Raw genomic sequence first — 16,226 nt, forward strand, 5'->3', positions numbered from 1 at the left:
AACAAAAATATTTTCAATGGTAAATCCAGATCTGAGCCATTGAAATGCCACTTGGCCCCTAAAACACAAATTTGACCATAGATTTGCAGCAGAGCTTAACAGAGATTATCTTTCCCATGTATTCCAAAATGGATTGGTAGAAAGTTGAAGATAAAGAGAAGAAAATAAGATGCATGAAAAAGGAAATAAATCACCTTTAGCTTCTGACTTCTCTTGATATAGTTTGATGTGGGTGATTAGACTTCAACATTTTTGCTTAACCTTCTCTTTCTTGCTTCTTTGGTGAACAACTTAGGGACTAAACTTTCTCTCTCTCTCTGAGTTATGACTGAAGAGGAAAAAGTGAATGTTGCTTTACTGAAAGCAAAATGGAGGGATCAGCCTTAAGTGATATCAAATCGGACTTGGTTTGGCTCTTTCTTGGTTTAGCCCTTTTGATTTCCTTGCTCAATCAATTTGGGCTTTAAGTGAGTTATAGCCCATTTTTGTTTTTGCTATGATTTCCATTCTATTGAGCTGCTTCTTTCTTTCTTTTTGGCCTGCAACACTTAAACAAATTCAATTAAAACTAATTGGGTGTTTAACCCACTAACAATAATGTTTGTCATCATCAAATTAATTTAGTTAATTTTTTAACTCAACAATCTCTCTTTTGATGACAAACATAATTAAACATTAATTCAAAAGGAATTGAATTTGAATAAAGTTAAAAAACTTTCCTTTGATTTATGTTACTTGCTTTAGTGTTGCTCCCCCTTTCTTTTTCAAGGGTTGCTCCCCCTAGATTTATGCTCCTCTTTCTGTTCCTGTTTACATTATACTTATAGAGAACACAATAAAGAGCTACACGCAATTCAACTTGATTAAGAGAACATCACTTTATCACTTTACTAACATTGTCACTTTAAAAGATATTTTTCTTTTAAATATTTCACAATGTTGTGTGCTATCCTTGACGTGTCCTAAAAAACTTATTACTCTCCCAACTTCTATACTAGTGGATCTTACTAAATAACCCCAAAAGTAATTACTATTTCATTTTACCACTTTGCAAGTTTTCTCACTTTTTTTGTTATTATTGTTTGCAGAATCTAAATTCAATTTATTGATATAATTGATTCAAATAGTACTGCATAATTCTATTACAGGAGATCTTCAGAAAAAAGAGCCACTTCTACTACGATAAGGACTATTATTCTCAACTCCAATAGAATTGCCTCCAACACCCTGGTATATAACTATGATAATGATACCTTAGTGGCATCGGGCATCACCGACAGACTAAGTTCAAGCAATTTTCCTTTCTTGTATTGGACTGAAATGTCAGCTTCACATCCTTTCAGCATTTTTTGAGTGGTTGTTTGCTGTTCTTCACAATCCATCACATCTTTGTGGCTCAGTTTCTTCTCAATTTCTCGATCCATTACTTTCGGGTCACACAATTGTTACGCCATCACCATAAGGGTGGACCAAACGTTAGACATTCCAACCCCTCCCAATTCTTTTTTCGTATGTTATACGCTATCATGTATATCTATTCAACCAATGTAATTGTTTCTTCTTTTTTAAAAAAAGAAAAAGCTGTTTTACATTTTCCCTTTCCCGAAAGCACACGAGACTAAGCAAGACTTGGGTTGAGAATATGCATGACTATGCAATTACATGTCAAAATCCTTGTGAGAAAATTTTCCCCTATGTAATATGTGCAAAAACTATATACAAAGTAAAATGGTGAATACTATCTTTTCATCCTGGAGGCGGAGTATTTGGAGTGTTGTTGTCTCTTCCCACTGGGCATACCACTATCACTCACACTTCCTTCCACTAGTCCATCATGAACATCAGAGTACTCTGTTCTCCATGAACGCATCGGAACGACATAACTGTCGTCCTTTGTGCTTCTCCTCCTCTCCTCATCGTGGCGTTTCACATTTTCTGATATCTGATGGAAGGTTTTGTTTATCTTTGCAATGCTCCTTTCAACTGGTTCTACCACATGCGATACTGTGAATTTCATGTCATCAACAATCTGAAACACAAGGGATAAGCAGAAACAGCACCGATGAGTTTTATAGAGTGATGAGTGAAAAACTTCAAAAGGTTTGAAACTATTGGAGTGTTGATATCTCACAATTTCACCGCTCCCAACAACCACATCACGAACATTATGGGTGAACTTCACCCGCCTCTCTTTCTCATCTTGTCGACCCAGATGCACTCTGGGTGTTCGCTCGGCGTCTCGGACCTCTGCTGGATCTGGAGGTGATCCTAGGGATGCATACTCAGCCATGACCGCTACATTGCGTACACACCTCTCTCCCCTCTTGTATGGTGTCGCAGGAAAGACATAAAGATGCACAACAGCAGCAATGCCCATCTGTTAACAAATTACAAAATAGAGAATCATATTTTTAATAAAAAGTCTTTCCTAGAAAATACCATAACACGCTTAAATAAATAGGAATCTAACTTAACATATACGTGTGTGAGTGTGCGCGTGCACGCGTGTCACAGCAACCTCCACAACATAAAAATAGCATACCTCTATACAGATTATATAGTCTTGTATACGTGTTTTCAGCTCTTGAGCAAGTGCCCCTTTAAATGCTCCCATGGAAAAAAGAAAAGCAACAGCCACACCTTGCCACCATGTCAGAAAGATAATTGACTTGAAAGTTAGAAACTTTGCCAATGGTTTGATAGGCTCCAGTTTATCTTTAGTGACAGTATAGAACTGTACAAGGCAATATAGAGCCCACGTCTGACTAAAATTAAGAATACTTGCCAAGTATGGATACCTACAAAGCAATAGATGACAGGCTACAATGAGGATAATAATACTCACCCCCAACCCCCTAAGTTTTCTTTCAAGAACCCAAAATACAAGTAATTAGAAAATGTGGAAATAGTTTAACCAGTATTCATCTTTTCAATTGGTTTTCAACGGAACAGAGTGCAGTCAAGATAAGGAACAATCTTTGTAATTGAGAATTTAGATTATATACTTGTGGTGTGCATTTTACATAAGCAGACAAAATCAAAGACAGAGAGCAATATAATCTTACCCATATTTCCATTCAAACTTCCCCTCTCCATAAACCCCGAAAGCCTGGAGGATCATTGCCAGCAATGCACAGATCATTTTTAGTATCATCTGAAATGTAGGTTTTAGTCAGCAACAAAAAGGCATGGATTGTTCTTGCCCAAACTTGGAATGGGGAAGGGAAGGAATGGGGAAAAAACATTATACCAAAATCCTACATACATATTGTACAATGCCAATTTTCACAGACTGATAGAAGTCGGGGCCAAGATACCAATCTCTTAAACAGCAGTTTAATGGAAATGGATGCTCTACGACCCCATATGCATATTCTTCTTTCAGGAGAGGAGTGTTGGAATCTGCTGGGCTCTTACCTTCCATAAATTCAATTGTTTTGTCCTCACCACCTAAAGGCAGGCATAAACAGTTTTCCATCTAAGAACATGAGAAGTTCAACATAATTCAAGGTTTGAGTAGACCTATGATATCTTGAGGGATTGGAGAAGCAGGTTACAGTAACTTCTATCAGAAAACCTTGATTGTTATCCTTGACATTTATGGGAACTATATATACATGAATAATAACTACAATTGTTGAAAATCATACTGGTAACCAATCTGTTCAACATACCTAAGCTAGCAATCAAGTATCTTTCAAAGCAATATAATGCAAATGCCTCGTAGCAATCCCTTATAATTTCACAGTTAAATGCTGCGCTGGAATCCAATAGTGACAAAAACTGCATCATGTAAACACCAGAACTCAACAATGTACAATTAGATATATCAAAAGAAACTATCATAAAATCACACACGTGCATCAGAAAGCAGACATGCAGATTCTAATGTTCAATGCAACTTACTACATTTGGGTTTTTAGAAAATAGCAACCAAGTTTTTCACTTTTTCCACTTATCAGTCAAACAAGAATCAAATCTAAGTATATCATAAATACATACAAAGCAGTCATTCTTTTAAATATCAATATTTAATTTAGATACCATAAAGATCAATGGAATTTAAAAAAACGAATTAACCTTGTATAAAGATGCATGTTAAAAAGCTATAAAAGCAGCATTTTAATCTAACGGTGAAAGACACTGGAACATGAATCCTTTGATGATCAAATGCACAATTAGTCATTTTAGTACAGAGGTAAAGCTGAAAAACAAACGAATTTAATTAAGACAATAAGAGATGCTATGCAAAGATAACAGATAGTATTTGGCCATTGGTGTCTCTTACCGATTCCAATGAATAAACAGGAATCATTAAAATGAGACCAATCAAAAACTTCTGTTCCTGTAATTAAAAATAGTATTAATAATAATGAATTAGACAATATCATGAAAGAAAAGGAAAACATAATACAGGGGACAAATAGCCAAGTCAGACAAATGGGCAGAGTTATAAGAAACCTAAAAAGTAAAGGCGCACAAGGAGAAACCTCAGGCTGATTATAGGCAGCTAAATGCTCAAATATCAGATACGTTGAGAGAACAAGAGCAACAAGTACAAATATACTTGCAGTGAAGACTGTCCAGCTTACTGTTCCCGAGGACTCGGCACCAACATTGAGGGGCCAGATATTCCCTGATCTGCTGGTGGCCTCAACCAGCGTAAACAGAAATACAGAAGAACACAGAATATCCAGCAAACCCATTACTGGAAACTCTATTGTTTACTATGTGAAGTGAGTGCACTTCCCAAGAGCTATTTCGTTTAATTTTCCCTCCAGCTGTCTCTTTTGAATGGCAACAAACGGTAAGATATGCTATATATTGCAAGAAAAACACTATTTTGGAGCAACTTGTAGAACTAGCATATGCCATCAACAATAGACAACGATGTCTGCTTTTGATTTACATAGGAAACCCGAACTGAAATATGACAACAATCCTGCAAAGACAATTAGATTTGTTTAACAAATAATGTACACTGATAATAAAAAAACAGAAGACCTAGTAATGATAAATCTTAAAATTACCAGAGGACAAAAAAAAGAGACTCATATTTGCATTTGGACCAGAAAAACTAAACTATGAAGAATCAGTCCTACCCTACACCTCAATATGTTAACAAGTCAGAAAAATTTACATAAGCATACAAATAACTATAGTAACAGTTGAACATGTACGCTCAGTTTATTGAAAGTGTTAACAACTTAGGTATTGGTAGCTCCTAATGTAGGAACACTACTAACACAACCATCAAAGAACATAGCAATCAGAATAAATAATTCTACTCCCCACTAGAATTTAAAGCTGACAAGAATTAACAACTTTTAAAACCCATTTCCACTCTCCCAAACCCTTATTAGCTCAATCACAGATAATTACAATACAAATTGGGATATAACAAGTAGATAACTTGAGAAAAGCAGAGAGATTTCACATTTCATGTAACACAATGCTCTCTGCCGACAACAACGTCCCTCAATTCTCAATTAACAGAAACAGTGAGGTGCATACCACCCATCAGTTTCAATCAAGCACCATATATATTCGTTGGGGAACATAATATATGTAAAGAAAGAAATAAAGAAATATAGACAATGCAAAACGCAAAAACCCTAGAGCATATGCAGATGGGGTAAAAGTAAATACGACAATACGAGGGAACGAAAATCAATGCAAGAAGAAGAAAACAAGTGATGACGAGGATGTCAACTACGACTTTGCAGCAGGGGGTGCAAAGGTAAATATGAGGAGAGAGAGTTCAAACCTGCGTTCAGCATTTTTCTCTGCATTTTCTGGGAAAATCAAAACTGGGATATTATTTTCCGGGAAAATAGAAAGCAAGAAAGGAGGAGCAGAAATCGCATAGAAGAGGAAGAATTTTAAAAAAGAAAATTAAAAAAGGGGCACGAAAAATGAAAAAGAGACAACTGAATTTTGCTTCGGCGGTTGGGAAAAGATAAATCGGGAAATTATATTAAATGTTTTTCATAAATTCGAAAAAGATAAAAAAAATGAAAAAGAAAAAAAAAAGGAAGGGGTGAAGGTTCTAAACTTACCAAGAAGGGAAAATGTTTTTTGGTGACAGGTGCAATCGGGGACGTTGGTTTTGGGTGGGTTTGTGATTTGGCATTTAAGTGTAGGGTTGTGACAGTGAAGTATGTTACTGCTTTGTAACAGTGAGAGACTGTGATTGGCCCACGTCAGCGGTGTGTTCGTGGCGAGTGAAGAAGAGGGCTGAATGTTAACTTAGATTTCAACGGAGCACGTCAATACGTGGAAAAAATTTGGAGTTTCTTAAACTTTAGATACGTCATACGTGATCAGATTTATGAAGGTTTGTCCTTATTGTTTTACATTATTTGGTAATTAAGTATTGCTACTAGACGTTTAAAAATTAATAGAAAAACTAGATATACAAGTTTTTTTCCTGTCAAAATCTTAGTCAAGTTATCCAAAAAATGGCTTTATTTTTCTTTCTTCCTATAACAAGTGTAGCAATACGTAAATGTATCTTAGTCAAGTTACCCAAAATCTTAGTCCTATTATGAAATATTCAGCTGGTAATAATCATTTCGATTTTCCTTAATTCATTTGGCACTAGTTAGAAAAACCTACTAAATGTATCTTATTTATTTATTTCTGGCGGCGGCAGTACTCGTTTGCCAAACGGTCACAGCGTAATGTTTGGACCGAGTTTTGTCTTCAGTATAAGAATAAGAATTGAACGCCCGTACCTTAGCTATTAAGAATTTATTTAAGATTTCTTAATTTTTCACGTCCAAAAAAAATAAAAAGATTTCTTAATTTTTATATTAGTTCCGCTAGGAACAAACTAGGAGTATAATCAAGTAAAATTAATTAGTTGAAAAACAAAAAATTTGTTATAAAAAAATATTATCCTAATTTTTTAAATTTTAAAGTTAAAAATACAAAAAAAAATTGATGTGAATTAGTGTATGTTATAGTTTGTTCACTAGATTTTTTTTTCCTATATATAGACAAAAGAAAGTTTTAGCTTTTTAACCATGAAATTATCATATGTGCATAAAAAGTAACGGATTTTTTTTTGTAATAAATTAAAAAAATATATATTATTTTCAAAAAAGATATTTTAATTTTAAATATTAGGATATGTTTTTTTTGTGTAATTTAGAGGAAGTTCGCTGTACCTCCGACGAACTCTATAATATGAATAGAGTTCGCTGTAACTCCCGGCGAACTTCACGCTGAGTTCGTCACACTATATATACCCGTGGGGACCTTCATTTGTCGTTTTCATATTCACCTTCATTTGTCACTTTTATCCTATCTTCTCTCCCGAGTCTTCTTTCTTCTGACGTTTTTAAAGTTTTTGATATGCTCTGTCGTCAGTTTCAGGTGAGTATATTCTTCTGTTTTCGTTTTCAAATTGAGTTATTGTTTATAACATATTTTTTTATAGTTAGCATAAGTTATTACTTAACTGTTAGTTAGTTTAATCAGAATGGTTAATTTAAGTTGTGAGTTAAATATTAATTAGTTGAATATGTAATTAGCTTGGAATATGTATGCTAGTTAGTTAAATGAAATTATCAGTTAATTATTAATTAGCATAATTATGGAGTTAGTTTATATGATCATGTAGTTAGTTTACATGTTAATTAGTAAGTTTATAAACTAATTAAGATGTAAGATACACAATTAGTTTGAATATGTCTGATAAAAATTTAATTAATGTGAAAGTAACTAAATTCAGTTTGTTTTATTTTATTAGAGTGTAGTTTGATGGAGCAGCAGCTGTTAGGGTACGAACATACCCTCTATAGATAAGATTAGGTTGACTACACAGTAAGCAGACTTGATCGAGCGGGACACTTTTATAACTCAGGTTTATTATATTGTAATGGAATGTGAATTTGTGATTTTATGTGTTGTCCATCTTTTCTTTAACTTATTTATTTTGTTCGGTAGGCGCCTCAGATCTTATGCACTAGACGTAATTCGATGAGACGTCCGTCTGAGCAAATTAGGCCATATTTTAGACGAGTTGGGTTTGAATATGTTGCTTACACGGTGAAATTTGAGCATGACTGGCCGTTGGCATCAACTTTGATTGAGAGATGGAGACCTGAGTCTTATACGTTTCATCTTCTATGTGGGAGATGACTATCACCTTGCATGACATGGCGTACCAGTTGGGACTCAAGATTGATGGTGATCCCTTCAGTGGCTGCATTGGTGGGTGGGAGCAGCATCATGAGGGACGATTGATGAGTCCATAATTTACGATATATTTGGTTTGATTTGAGTGGATTTCATCATATAAACCCACATTTATTCACTTATATAGCATACTTTTGTGCTCTCTCTCTAAATTGAGCTTAATTGTGAAAACATGCTATTTTTGTGCCTAATTTAGTCAATTTTATTTCACTTTTATCCCATTCGATACCTTGATAGTTTTGATGAGTGATTTCAGGTGTAATAGGTTGGAATGGCTTGATGAGAGTGGAAAGAAAGCATGGAATTGGGAGAAATCATGAAGAAATCAAAGGAGAAGCACACATTAGAGTGTGCGTGCGCACAACCTATTGTGCATACGCACAAGAAACCCAAAGCCATGTGTGCGTATGCATGACCACCTGTGCGTACGCACAGGTCTCAACGCGTGACTCATTTATTGCAAATCGCTCGGGGCGATTTTTGGGCCTCCAAGGCCCAATTTTGGGACTTTCTGAAGCTGATTGTTGCCATATAAAAGGGGCCCTCTTTCCATGTGAGAAGGGGGGAGCAATTAGGGTTAGATTTTTATCATGTAGTTCATTTTCTAGAGAGAGAGAAGCTCCCCCTTCTCTCTAGAAATTAGGGTTCTTAGTTAATTTTCCTTGTAATTTCTGTTTTTAATCCTTGCTTTCATCTAGTTTCCTCTATTTTTTTTTGCTTTATTATTTTAATTTCTTTAGTTTATCATATCATTTTCTCTATTTTTGCTACTTTTATGTATTTGCACTCTTTGTATTTTAATTTACATTTAATGCAATTTTATGTTTCATGCTATTTATTACTTTATTGAGTTGCTATCTTTATTTTCCTTGCAATTGGTAGTTGTAGCATTTATTATTTCTTGTCATTTACCATGCTTTCTTTTCATGCCCACCAAGTGTTTGATAAAATACTTGGTTGGGTTTTTGCATAGTTTTTCTCACTCTTGGTTGAGAATTGGATACTTAGGTGACCTTGAGTCATAGATGTCCATTCGATATTGTGATTAGGATTGTTAGTTGGTTTGGTTTCCACTAACACTAGTCTTTCACTACGTTAATTAGTGAGTTGATTAGGATTTGTGGATTGAGATCAATTATGCCCTTTTGACTTATCCTCGATGTTAGGATTGACTAAATGGGATTAATCCTTAGCAATTATCATGTTTGTGGTCTATGATTATGATAGGAATCCTTAATTCCCAACCCATGCCAAGAGTTTTTTTGCCATTAAATTTCTATTTTCATTGCTTTAATTGCTTTACATTTAATGTCCTTGCATGCTTGTTTACTTCCTTGTATTTTAATTTCTTGCCAATTGCCATCAAATTTTCTTGCTTCCCTCATAGCCAATAAATGAGCATTTCATTGCAATTCCTAGGGAGAACGACCCGGGAGTTTAAATACTCTCGGTTTATATTGTGTTTTGAATTGAATATTTGATCTTGAGAATTCATTGTTGGTTTGGACTATGCTACCAATGAATCGATTCTTGTTTTGATTGATTCCGAACCAGCAATAACTCTTTTGTCAAATTTGGCGCGCGTTGCCGGGAATTGCAATGGTATTACATTGTTGGCTATTGTTGATATGTGAATATGTGAATAGTTTGTTTTTGATTGGTTGCTTTTTTTATTGTAAATATGTCTTTTGGTTGTTAGCTTACTTAAATAAATTTTTGCTTTAAAATGCATATGTGAATAGTTAGTAATCTTGTTTAAATTACCTTTTTAACTTGAGTTGCATGTTTAAAATTTTCAATTAGTTTTTGATGGTTGAAATAGTTTTGGGTAGATTTTTGTTTATGCATATTACTAGTGCTTTAAATAGTTCATGATTTTGATTTGGAAGATAAAATTCTGGATTAATTTTAAAGTTAATGTAAATAGTTGCATATTTTTATGAATTTCTTGTTTATATGCATTTTGTATTGTTGGGTGAATTTCTGTTTTGAAAAAAAATAAAAGAAAAATTGTTCTCTGTGCGTCCGCACAGCTCTGTGCATACGCACACTCTCATGTATGCCCTCCGCTTACAGCGTTCGCACAGCATATCCGTACGCACTTCTACCCATTTTTCTATCCGTGCATACGCACAAGCATTAGTGCATACGCACACCCAATTTACACGAGTTAAACCCCAAAGCGGTCCCTGAAATTCACAAAATACACCGATTTAGTCCATGACTTCTCAATTACACTAATTAAGTCCTCCAGATTGGAAAAAATGCATCAACGTGGTCCCCCTCATATTTTTCGGTCATGTTCGTTGCCGGCGGGAGTGACGTGGCAAACGAGTGCCACGCTGGAGTGTCTAACGGTTGGCTGATGTGGCAAAGAAAGTTTTTATGACCCAATTTGGTCCCTGACCCCTTTTTAAACCCTAACTCACAAGTAGCGCAACACTTCTTCGTCAGCTACCTTCTCGTACCCATTGTTTTGCTGTTTGGATGATGGTTGGACGTGCAGATGAAGGAGATGGAAGTTCTATGCGATCAACCACAAGGAGGCCAAGTCAGAGTAGAGGCACTCGAGTACCAGAGCAGTGTGGGTGTGAGAAACGTCCTGTGTTCTGATGGCCTGGAACGGAAACCCACCCAAATAAGCCCTTCTTTGGATGCCCGAATTACAACGTGAGTGTTTCCTGAAGATTTGTTGTTGACTATTTTGATGGTAACTGTTAAATTTCATGTTCACAGAGTAGTGGAAGAAGATGATAAAGGAAATTTAGAAGACACTGTGGCATACAACAATGAAGAAGTGAGCATCAATCTTGCTTTGAGGATTGGCAATTTGGAGGCTGAGTTAAGGACCCATAAATATATGATACAAATGTTAGGGTTGCTGTTTTTTTCTCTGTTAGTTGTTGTTTTAGTCGTGATGGTAAAAATGTAAGAACTATGTTTGAAAGCATCTGTTAATGAATGTATGGGAATTGTTTAGCTTATTGGTGTGTTATTTGTAGATAGATTTTACAAAAATAGAATACAAACTGAATGAAGAGAAGAGGTAAATTGATAATAGTAGTTGTAGATTATAAACAAGACATTGTCAATGTAATACAGTTTCAGTTGACCACATAAGGATAAACAAACTGAAGCAGCTACCTTCGAGCATAAACTCTATTATAGTATTTACTACCAGAAAATCAAAATAAATCAAACAGTCTAGCTAAGAGCCATTCCTTTAGAGAAATAACAAAAAAAACCCAAAAAATCAACCAATGCCCAAATCGCATATATATTCTTAAAGAAGCTGATAGAACATTCAAAATCAAGGGTTTTTCTTCCTTGGTGCCTTGAACTGTGGTGTTGGAACAAACTTCATGAACCTTTCCAACCTTGAAGATGTGGCTGCACTTGCTCCTTGCATGGATCGACAGAAGTAGTTACTGGTTGTTGTGGCGTCCTCCGTTTGGTTGGTAATTTAGGTGGCCTTGTTGTTGGTGGTGGTGGTGCTTGCATAGAGTGTAATAATTTGTATGAGTTAGTGTGAATAGGGGAGTTAAACATAGGAAGTAAATAACAAATATTTTAGGACCTTTTATACCTCATTTTGTGTTCCACCATAGCTTGGTTGGGATAATTCAACCTCTTCAGCTTGCGGTGCAGACACTGGTGGTGGAATGTCAGCTGCTGGTGGTCCCGGAGTGATGGTGTTGCTTGCTTCAGCTGCAGGTGTACTCCCAGCAGGAGTAGCTTTGGCCTTGGAAGCTGCCACAATAACTGCTGCAGCTGCAAGAGCAGCAGCAAGCTCATCAGCTCTCTTTTGTTTGCAATCCCTCTTGGTGTGGCCCTTTACACCACAATATGTGCATGTGAATGGCTTGAGCTGTCTCTTTAGGGTAACAGTATGCTTAGCTTTCTTGTTTACACTAGTACCCTCATCAACGTCCTTTCTTCTTTTGGTTGTGAGCTTTCCTAGTTTTCGTTTGATGTTTGGAGCCTGGGGCTAACTATATGGTGATTTTTCCCACATGGATTGGCCCGGGAGAGGATTGATGTAATGTTCGTAGGTCTTCCTGTATGAATCCATTATGACCAAGGGGTGACAGAAATCCTCTGGTCTCCTGTTCACCCGTGCAAGAGCAGTACAGGCGTGAACACAGGGAATGCCTACAACACAAAAGGCAGTTCAAGTCCAGACCATGCCATTTAATAGTTCAAGTAAAAACAGCCTAAACTGAATATGATGATAATGTAAATGAAAATAAATATAATGAAAATAAATATAATTTTATTGTAGCAAAAGTTACCTGTTAACATCCAGAACTGGTAGGTGCAAAGTCTTTTTCCTAGATCGACAACCATGTTTGTTGGTTGTCCATGGACCTCAAACTTTTCATAGGCTTCATCCCCACTCCATATGGGAACCCAGTTCTTTGACTCTTTCCTTACCTTTTCTAACTGGCTCTGTATAACTGGAGGAAGTTTTTTCACGTGGTTGTTCAACTTTATTTTGTTCTTTGCAATGGACCTCATAACGAACATCCTTACCTCTTCAACCAGTGTCATGATTGGCTTGCTCCTAGCCTCTTTGATCCTTGCGTTGAAGACCTCACATGCGTTGTTGCATATATTATCCAGCTTTGGCCTGTGGCTAAATTAAGACTTCGTCCGTGAATGCCTAAGCCACTTGTTAATGTATGTCCATGCTTTCTCATTGAGTCTTTTGATCTTGTCCATGTTGCCAATAAAATCTTGGAAGGTGGTTGATCTTGCAGCATCCCAAAGGAGTCTCCGCAGCTCAAGATCCTTCCACTGTTTGTTGAAATTTCGCCACAGGTGCCATACACAGAAACGATGGTGGACCTGTGGCATGACCTCCTCCACAGCTGCTATCAAACCCTGCAATTGATAGGAAGATATAGCGGACACCAAACACCAAAAATAACCAAAGTTCATCAATAACCAACCTACCTACATAACCAATCACCCTACATAATCAAACTACCTAATTAATGAAACTACTTAAATGATCAAGGTAACTAAATATTCAGACACCTATTATACCAAACAACATACATAACCAAACCATCTATCCTAACAAGTGAAATCAGCAAGTTCCAATTATCCATACCAATTAACACATAGAAGCAAACAGTTTATACAATAAACAGACATACATTTTGCTTATAAAATAAACTGTCTAACCTTATGCATATCAGAAATGAAACACCACCTGTTAGCCTTATAGTCTCCTAAATCATCATGGAGTAACTCCAAAAACCATTTTCAATTCTCCTTGTTTTTAATGTTGACTATAGCCCAAGCAACCACATAAATGTGGTGATTAGCATCTTGTGCGGCAGCTGATAATATCTGTCCACCAATCTGTGTCTTTAGAAATGCACCATCGAGGCCGATTAAAGGTCGACACCCGGCTTTAAACCCGTTCTTGCAACCACTCAGGCAGATGTATATTTTATCAAACATGACTTGGCCGTCAGGCATTAGAGTAACCCCAATCCTTACAGTGGATCCCGGATTGATTTTTAGCAGTGTTTCAGCATAATCTCTTAACAAGGCATAGTGTGTCTTTTCATCCCCGTAGACAACATTTCTCGCATCAGCCAAGGCTCTTGCAATTGAATTTCTATGCAATATGAGATCACACTTTGACTTAAAGTATGTTGCAGCCTCACATTGTTTGAAATTAGGGTACTTCCTAACCTTTTTTACTAACTTACTTGCCAACCAAGCTCTGTTTGCAGCCCTATTAGAATTCTCTCTCGGACATGTATGATCGTCATAAAAAGTCTTGATTTGCCAGCAAGAGTCCTCATGATCCCTTGAGGCGTAAACCACCCATGAGCACTCTTCTACCTGGCACACTGCCCTACACCTCACATTGTCATTCTTTACAAACTTAATCCTCCTACCCTCCTGAATGGTAAACTCTCGCACAGCATCCCTGAAGTCTTGTTTAGTATTAAACTTCATGCCCACTTGCAGTTGCAGCTCACCAAATCTCTGACCCTCTTGAAAGATTGAAAACTCATTCGATTCTCCATCAGATTCAAATTCATCTTCAGAATTGGGAGGAGTCTTTATCTCCTCCGAGTGCCACGAGTTTGCACCATCAGATTCTGCACCTGGGTCAAGAGCATCATACATCAATCCATCCCCTAGATTTCCTAAAAAACCAAGGTCTACCTCTACATTAGATAAGTCTGCCACAATTGCATCATCATCTTGTATAATAGTGTCTTTATACATCTTTTCCTTTTCTTTGGCCATGGCTGAGGCCTTCTTAACCTTTTTGACCTCTGTTCTGATTGGTTGTGTAACCAATTCATCATCACTACTAGAGTTGGCCTCTTGCACAGGGACATAACAATCATCCTCTAAACTATCTTCATCACTGCTTGATCCATTTTCAGTTAAATCCACATGATCAATTTGCTTCCCTTTGTTAGCACTCCAATGTTCCCTTGCCTGAAATCTTGTGATTCTTTTAGGTGGGTTAAATTTGGGCTTGGTTTTTGAAGTAAACTTGGACTTGGGCTTTGGTTGAGTTTTCTTAGGCTTCTGGTTCTGCTTGGGTTTTTGATTATGCTTGACAGTTGGGGTTGTATTGGGCTTTGTAGTGGGTTTTGGGTTGGGTATATGATGGAGTTTGGGGTTCTCATGATCAGCCATGGACTTGATGTCATCATGTATAGGTCTTGTGGTGGGGGTGTTAGCAGGAACTGGGATTGCAATTGGACTGTTTGGAATGGGGATTGGAATAGGAAGAGCTGGGTCAAGATCACATTGGTCATGTGGCATTTCATTTAAGGTATCCTCAGGGGTGTTCTTCTTGTTTAAGTCACCACCAGACTCCTCTTCTGGAATATAATCCAAACACATGACAGCTTCTTTCCCCTCCATCAATTCAGGTGTCGAAACTCCATGTTCGAAATAAACATTGACTACTCCATCATTCCTCTGTGCATGGAAGCACATCTCCCTTAATTCATCATCAGTGGTCAGAGCTCTCAATCCAACCTCCAACCTCCTCTCCGAAACCAACCACCAGCACTCAACTACCTTGTCATATCCAAACTCCTTAAAATAGTTCCTGACGAAGAAGACGTCAAGTGTATCCTCATCTAAATCTCCTAAGCAAGCTCTATTGTCAGGTGAGTAAACCAACTTTCCATCACCATTCTTCTTAAACGTTCCACCATGATGGAACATTATATCCAGCAATTTTTCCATCTGTAATAGAAAAAAATATACAACATTTTTACCAACATATCGCATCAGCAAACAACAACAGATCATATTCCAAAATTGTTAACTAACAACTACTTCAGTCACTATGTCATTATAGAAATGCCCATATTTTTGGTTTGAAAACAGAGCATTCCGATAACCCCTATCCGCACCACCCAATGCAAAAACCCTAGCTACTAACATAGTATCCATGGTTTCCCATCAATCTATACCAATTTCCCAAGTAAAATCCATAACGATGGATACCTTACCACTATGTAAAACAGAACAAGACTATCTAATATACTGCATGTCTACCTCTGTCACAGGAAATTTCACACAGAATCTTTGCTCCTTCCTTCACCGATCTTCAGCCAACACTGACCAGGTTCCTCTGAATTCCAAATTGTTTCACTCCAAAAATTCACATCAGGGCTCTCCAATGCCAGGGTTTGATGCTTTCAGTTCAAAGGAAGATGAAGAAGACAAAGTGATCTTTGAATATTGGGGGAGGGGGTTTGAACGTTTTGTATATGCTTACTTGAAACGGTGTCGTTTATTAGTGAGTTTAGCGCCAAAACCCAACACGACGACGTTTTACACTCCTCCAGCGTGGCACTCATTCGCCACGTCACTCCCGCCGGCAACGAACATGATCGGAAAATATGAGGGAGACCACGTTGATGCATTTTTTTCAATATGAAAAACTTAATTAGTACAATTAAAAAGTCAAAGACTAAATCAATGCATTTTACGAATCCCAAAAGAACCATTTTAAAGTTTAA

General features: G+C 36.8%; 1 protein-coding gene across 3 annotated transcripts; it reads right to left on the reverse strand.

The window, feature by feature from the left end:
• Positions 1–1,101: 1,101 nt before the first annotated feature.
• LOC107605963 (organic solute transporter ostalpha protein (DUF300)) lies at positions 1,102–6,105 on the reverse strand. 3 transcript variants are annotated; one of them, XM_016307922.3, is made up of 9 exons: positions 5,768–6,105; positions 4,491–4,942; positions 4,289–4,345; positions 3,675–3,783; positions 3,266–3,450; positions 3,066–3,154; positions 2,543–2,798; positions 2,132–2,377; positions 1,102–2,029 (listed from the first exon to the last, which is right to left on the reverse strand). In XM_016307922.3, the coding sequence occupies exons 2-9, from the start codon at positions 4,704–4,706 to the stop codon at positions 1,739–1,741; spliced, it is 1,449 nt and encodes a 482-aa protein (XP_016163408.1). In that variant the 5' UTR covers positions 4,707–4,942; positions 5,768–6,105; the 3' UTR covers positions 1,102–1,738. The 3 variants fall into 3 exon arrangements, with proteins under 3 accessions (XP_016163408.1, XP_088349349.1, XP_088349348.1); XM_088493223.1 differs by having other exon boundaries at positions 4,462–4,942; positions 5,768–5,947; XM_088493222.1 differs by lacking the exon at positions 5,768–6,105 and adding an exon at positions 5,438–5,716.
• Positions 6,106–16,226: the final 10,121 nt, after the last annotated feature.

Source organism: Arachis ipaensis, chromosome B7, assembly GCF_059453495.1.
Source record: "Arachis ipaensis isolate K30076 ecotype BB chromosome B7, ASM5945349v1, whole genome shotgun sequence".
NCBI classification, from domain to species: Eukaryota; Viridiplantae; Streptophyta; class Magnoliopsida; order Fabales; family Fabaceae; genus Arachis; species Arachis ipaensis.

What these genes read in the sequence shown, in the direction of transcription:
- LOC107605963 (XM_016307922.3), bottom strand. Translation starts at nt 4,706, where the DNA reads ATGGGTTTGCTGGATATTCTGTGTTCTTCTGTATTTCTGTTTACGCTG. An exon ending in AAATTGGCATTGTACAATAT is followed by an intron (nt 3,155 to 3,265) that starts GTATGTAGGATT and finishes CCTACATTTCAG; the next exon opens with ATGATACTAAAAATGATCTG. An exon ending in TTGTTGGGAGCGGTGAAATT is followed by an intron (nt 2,030 to 2,131) that starts GTGAGATATCAA and finishes CTTGTGTTTCAG; the next exon opens with ATTGTTGATGACATGAAATT.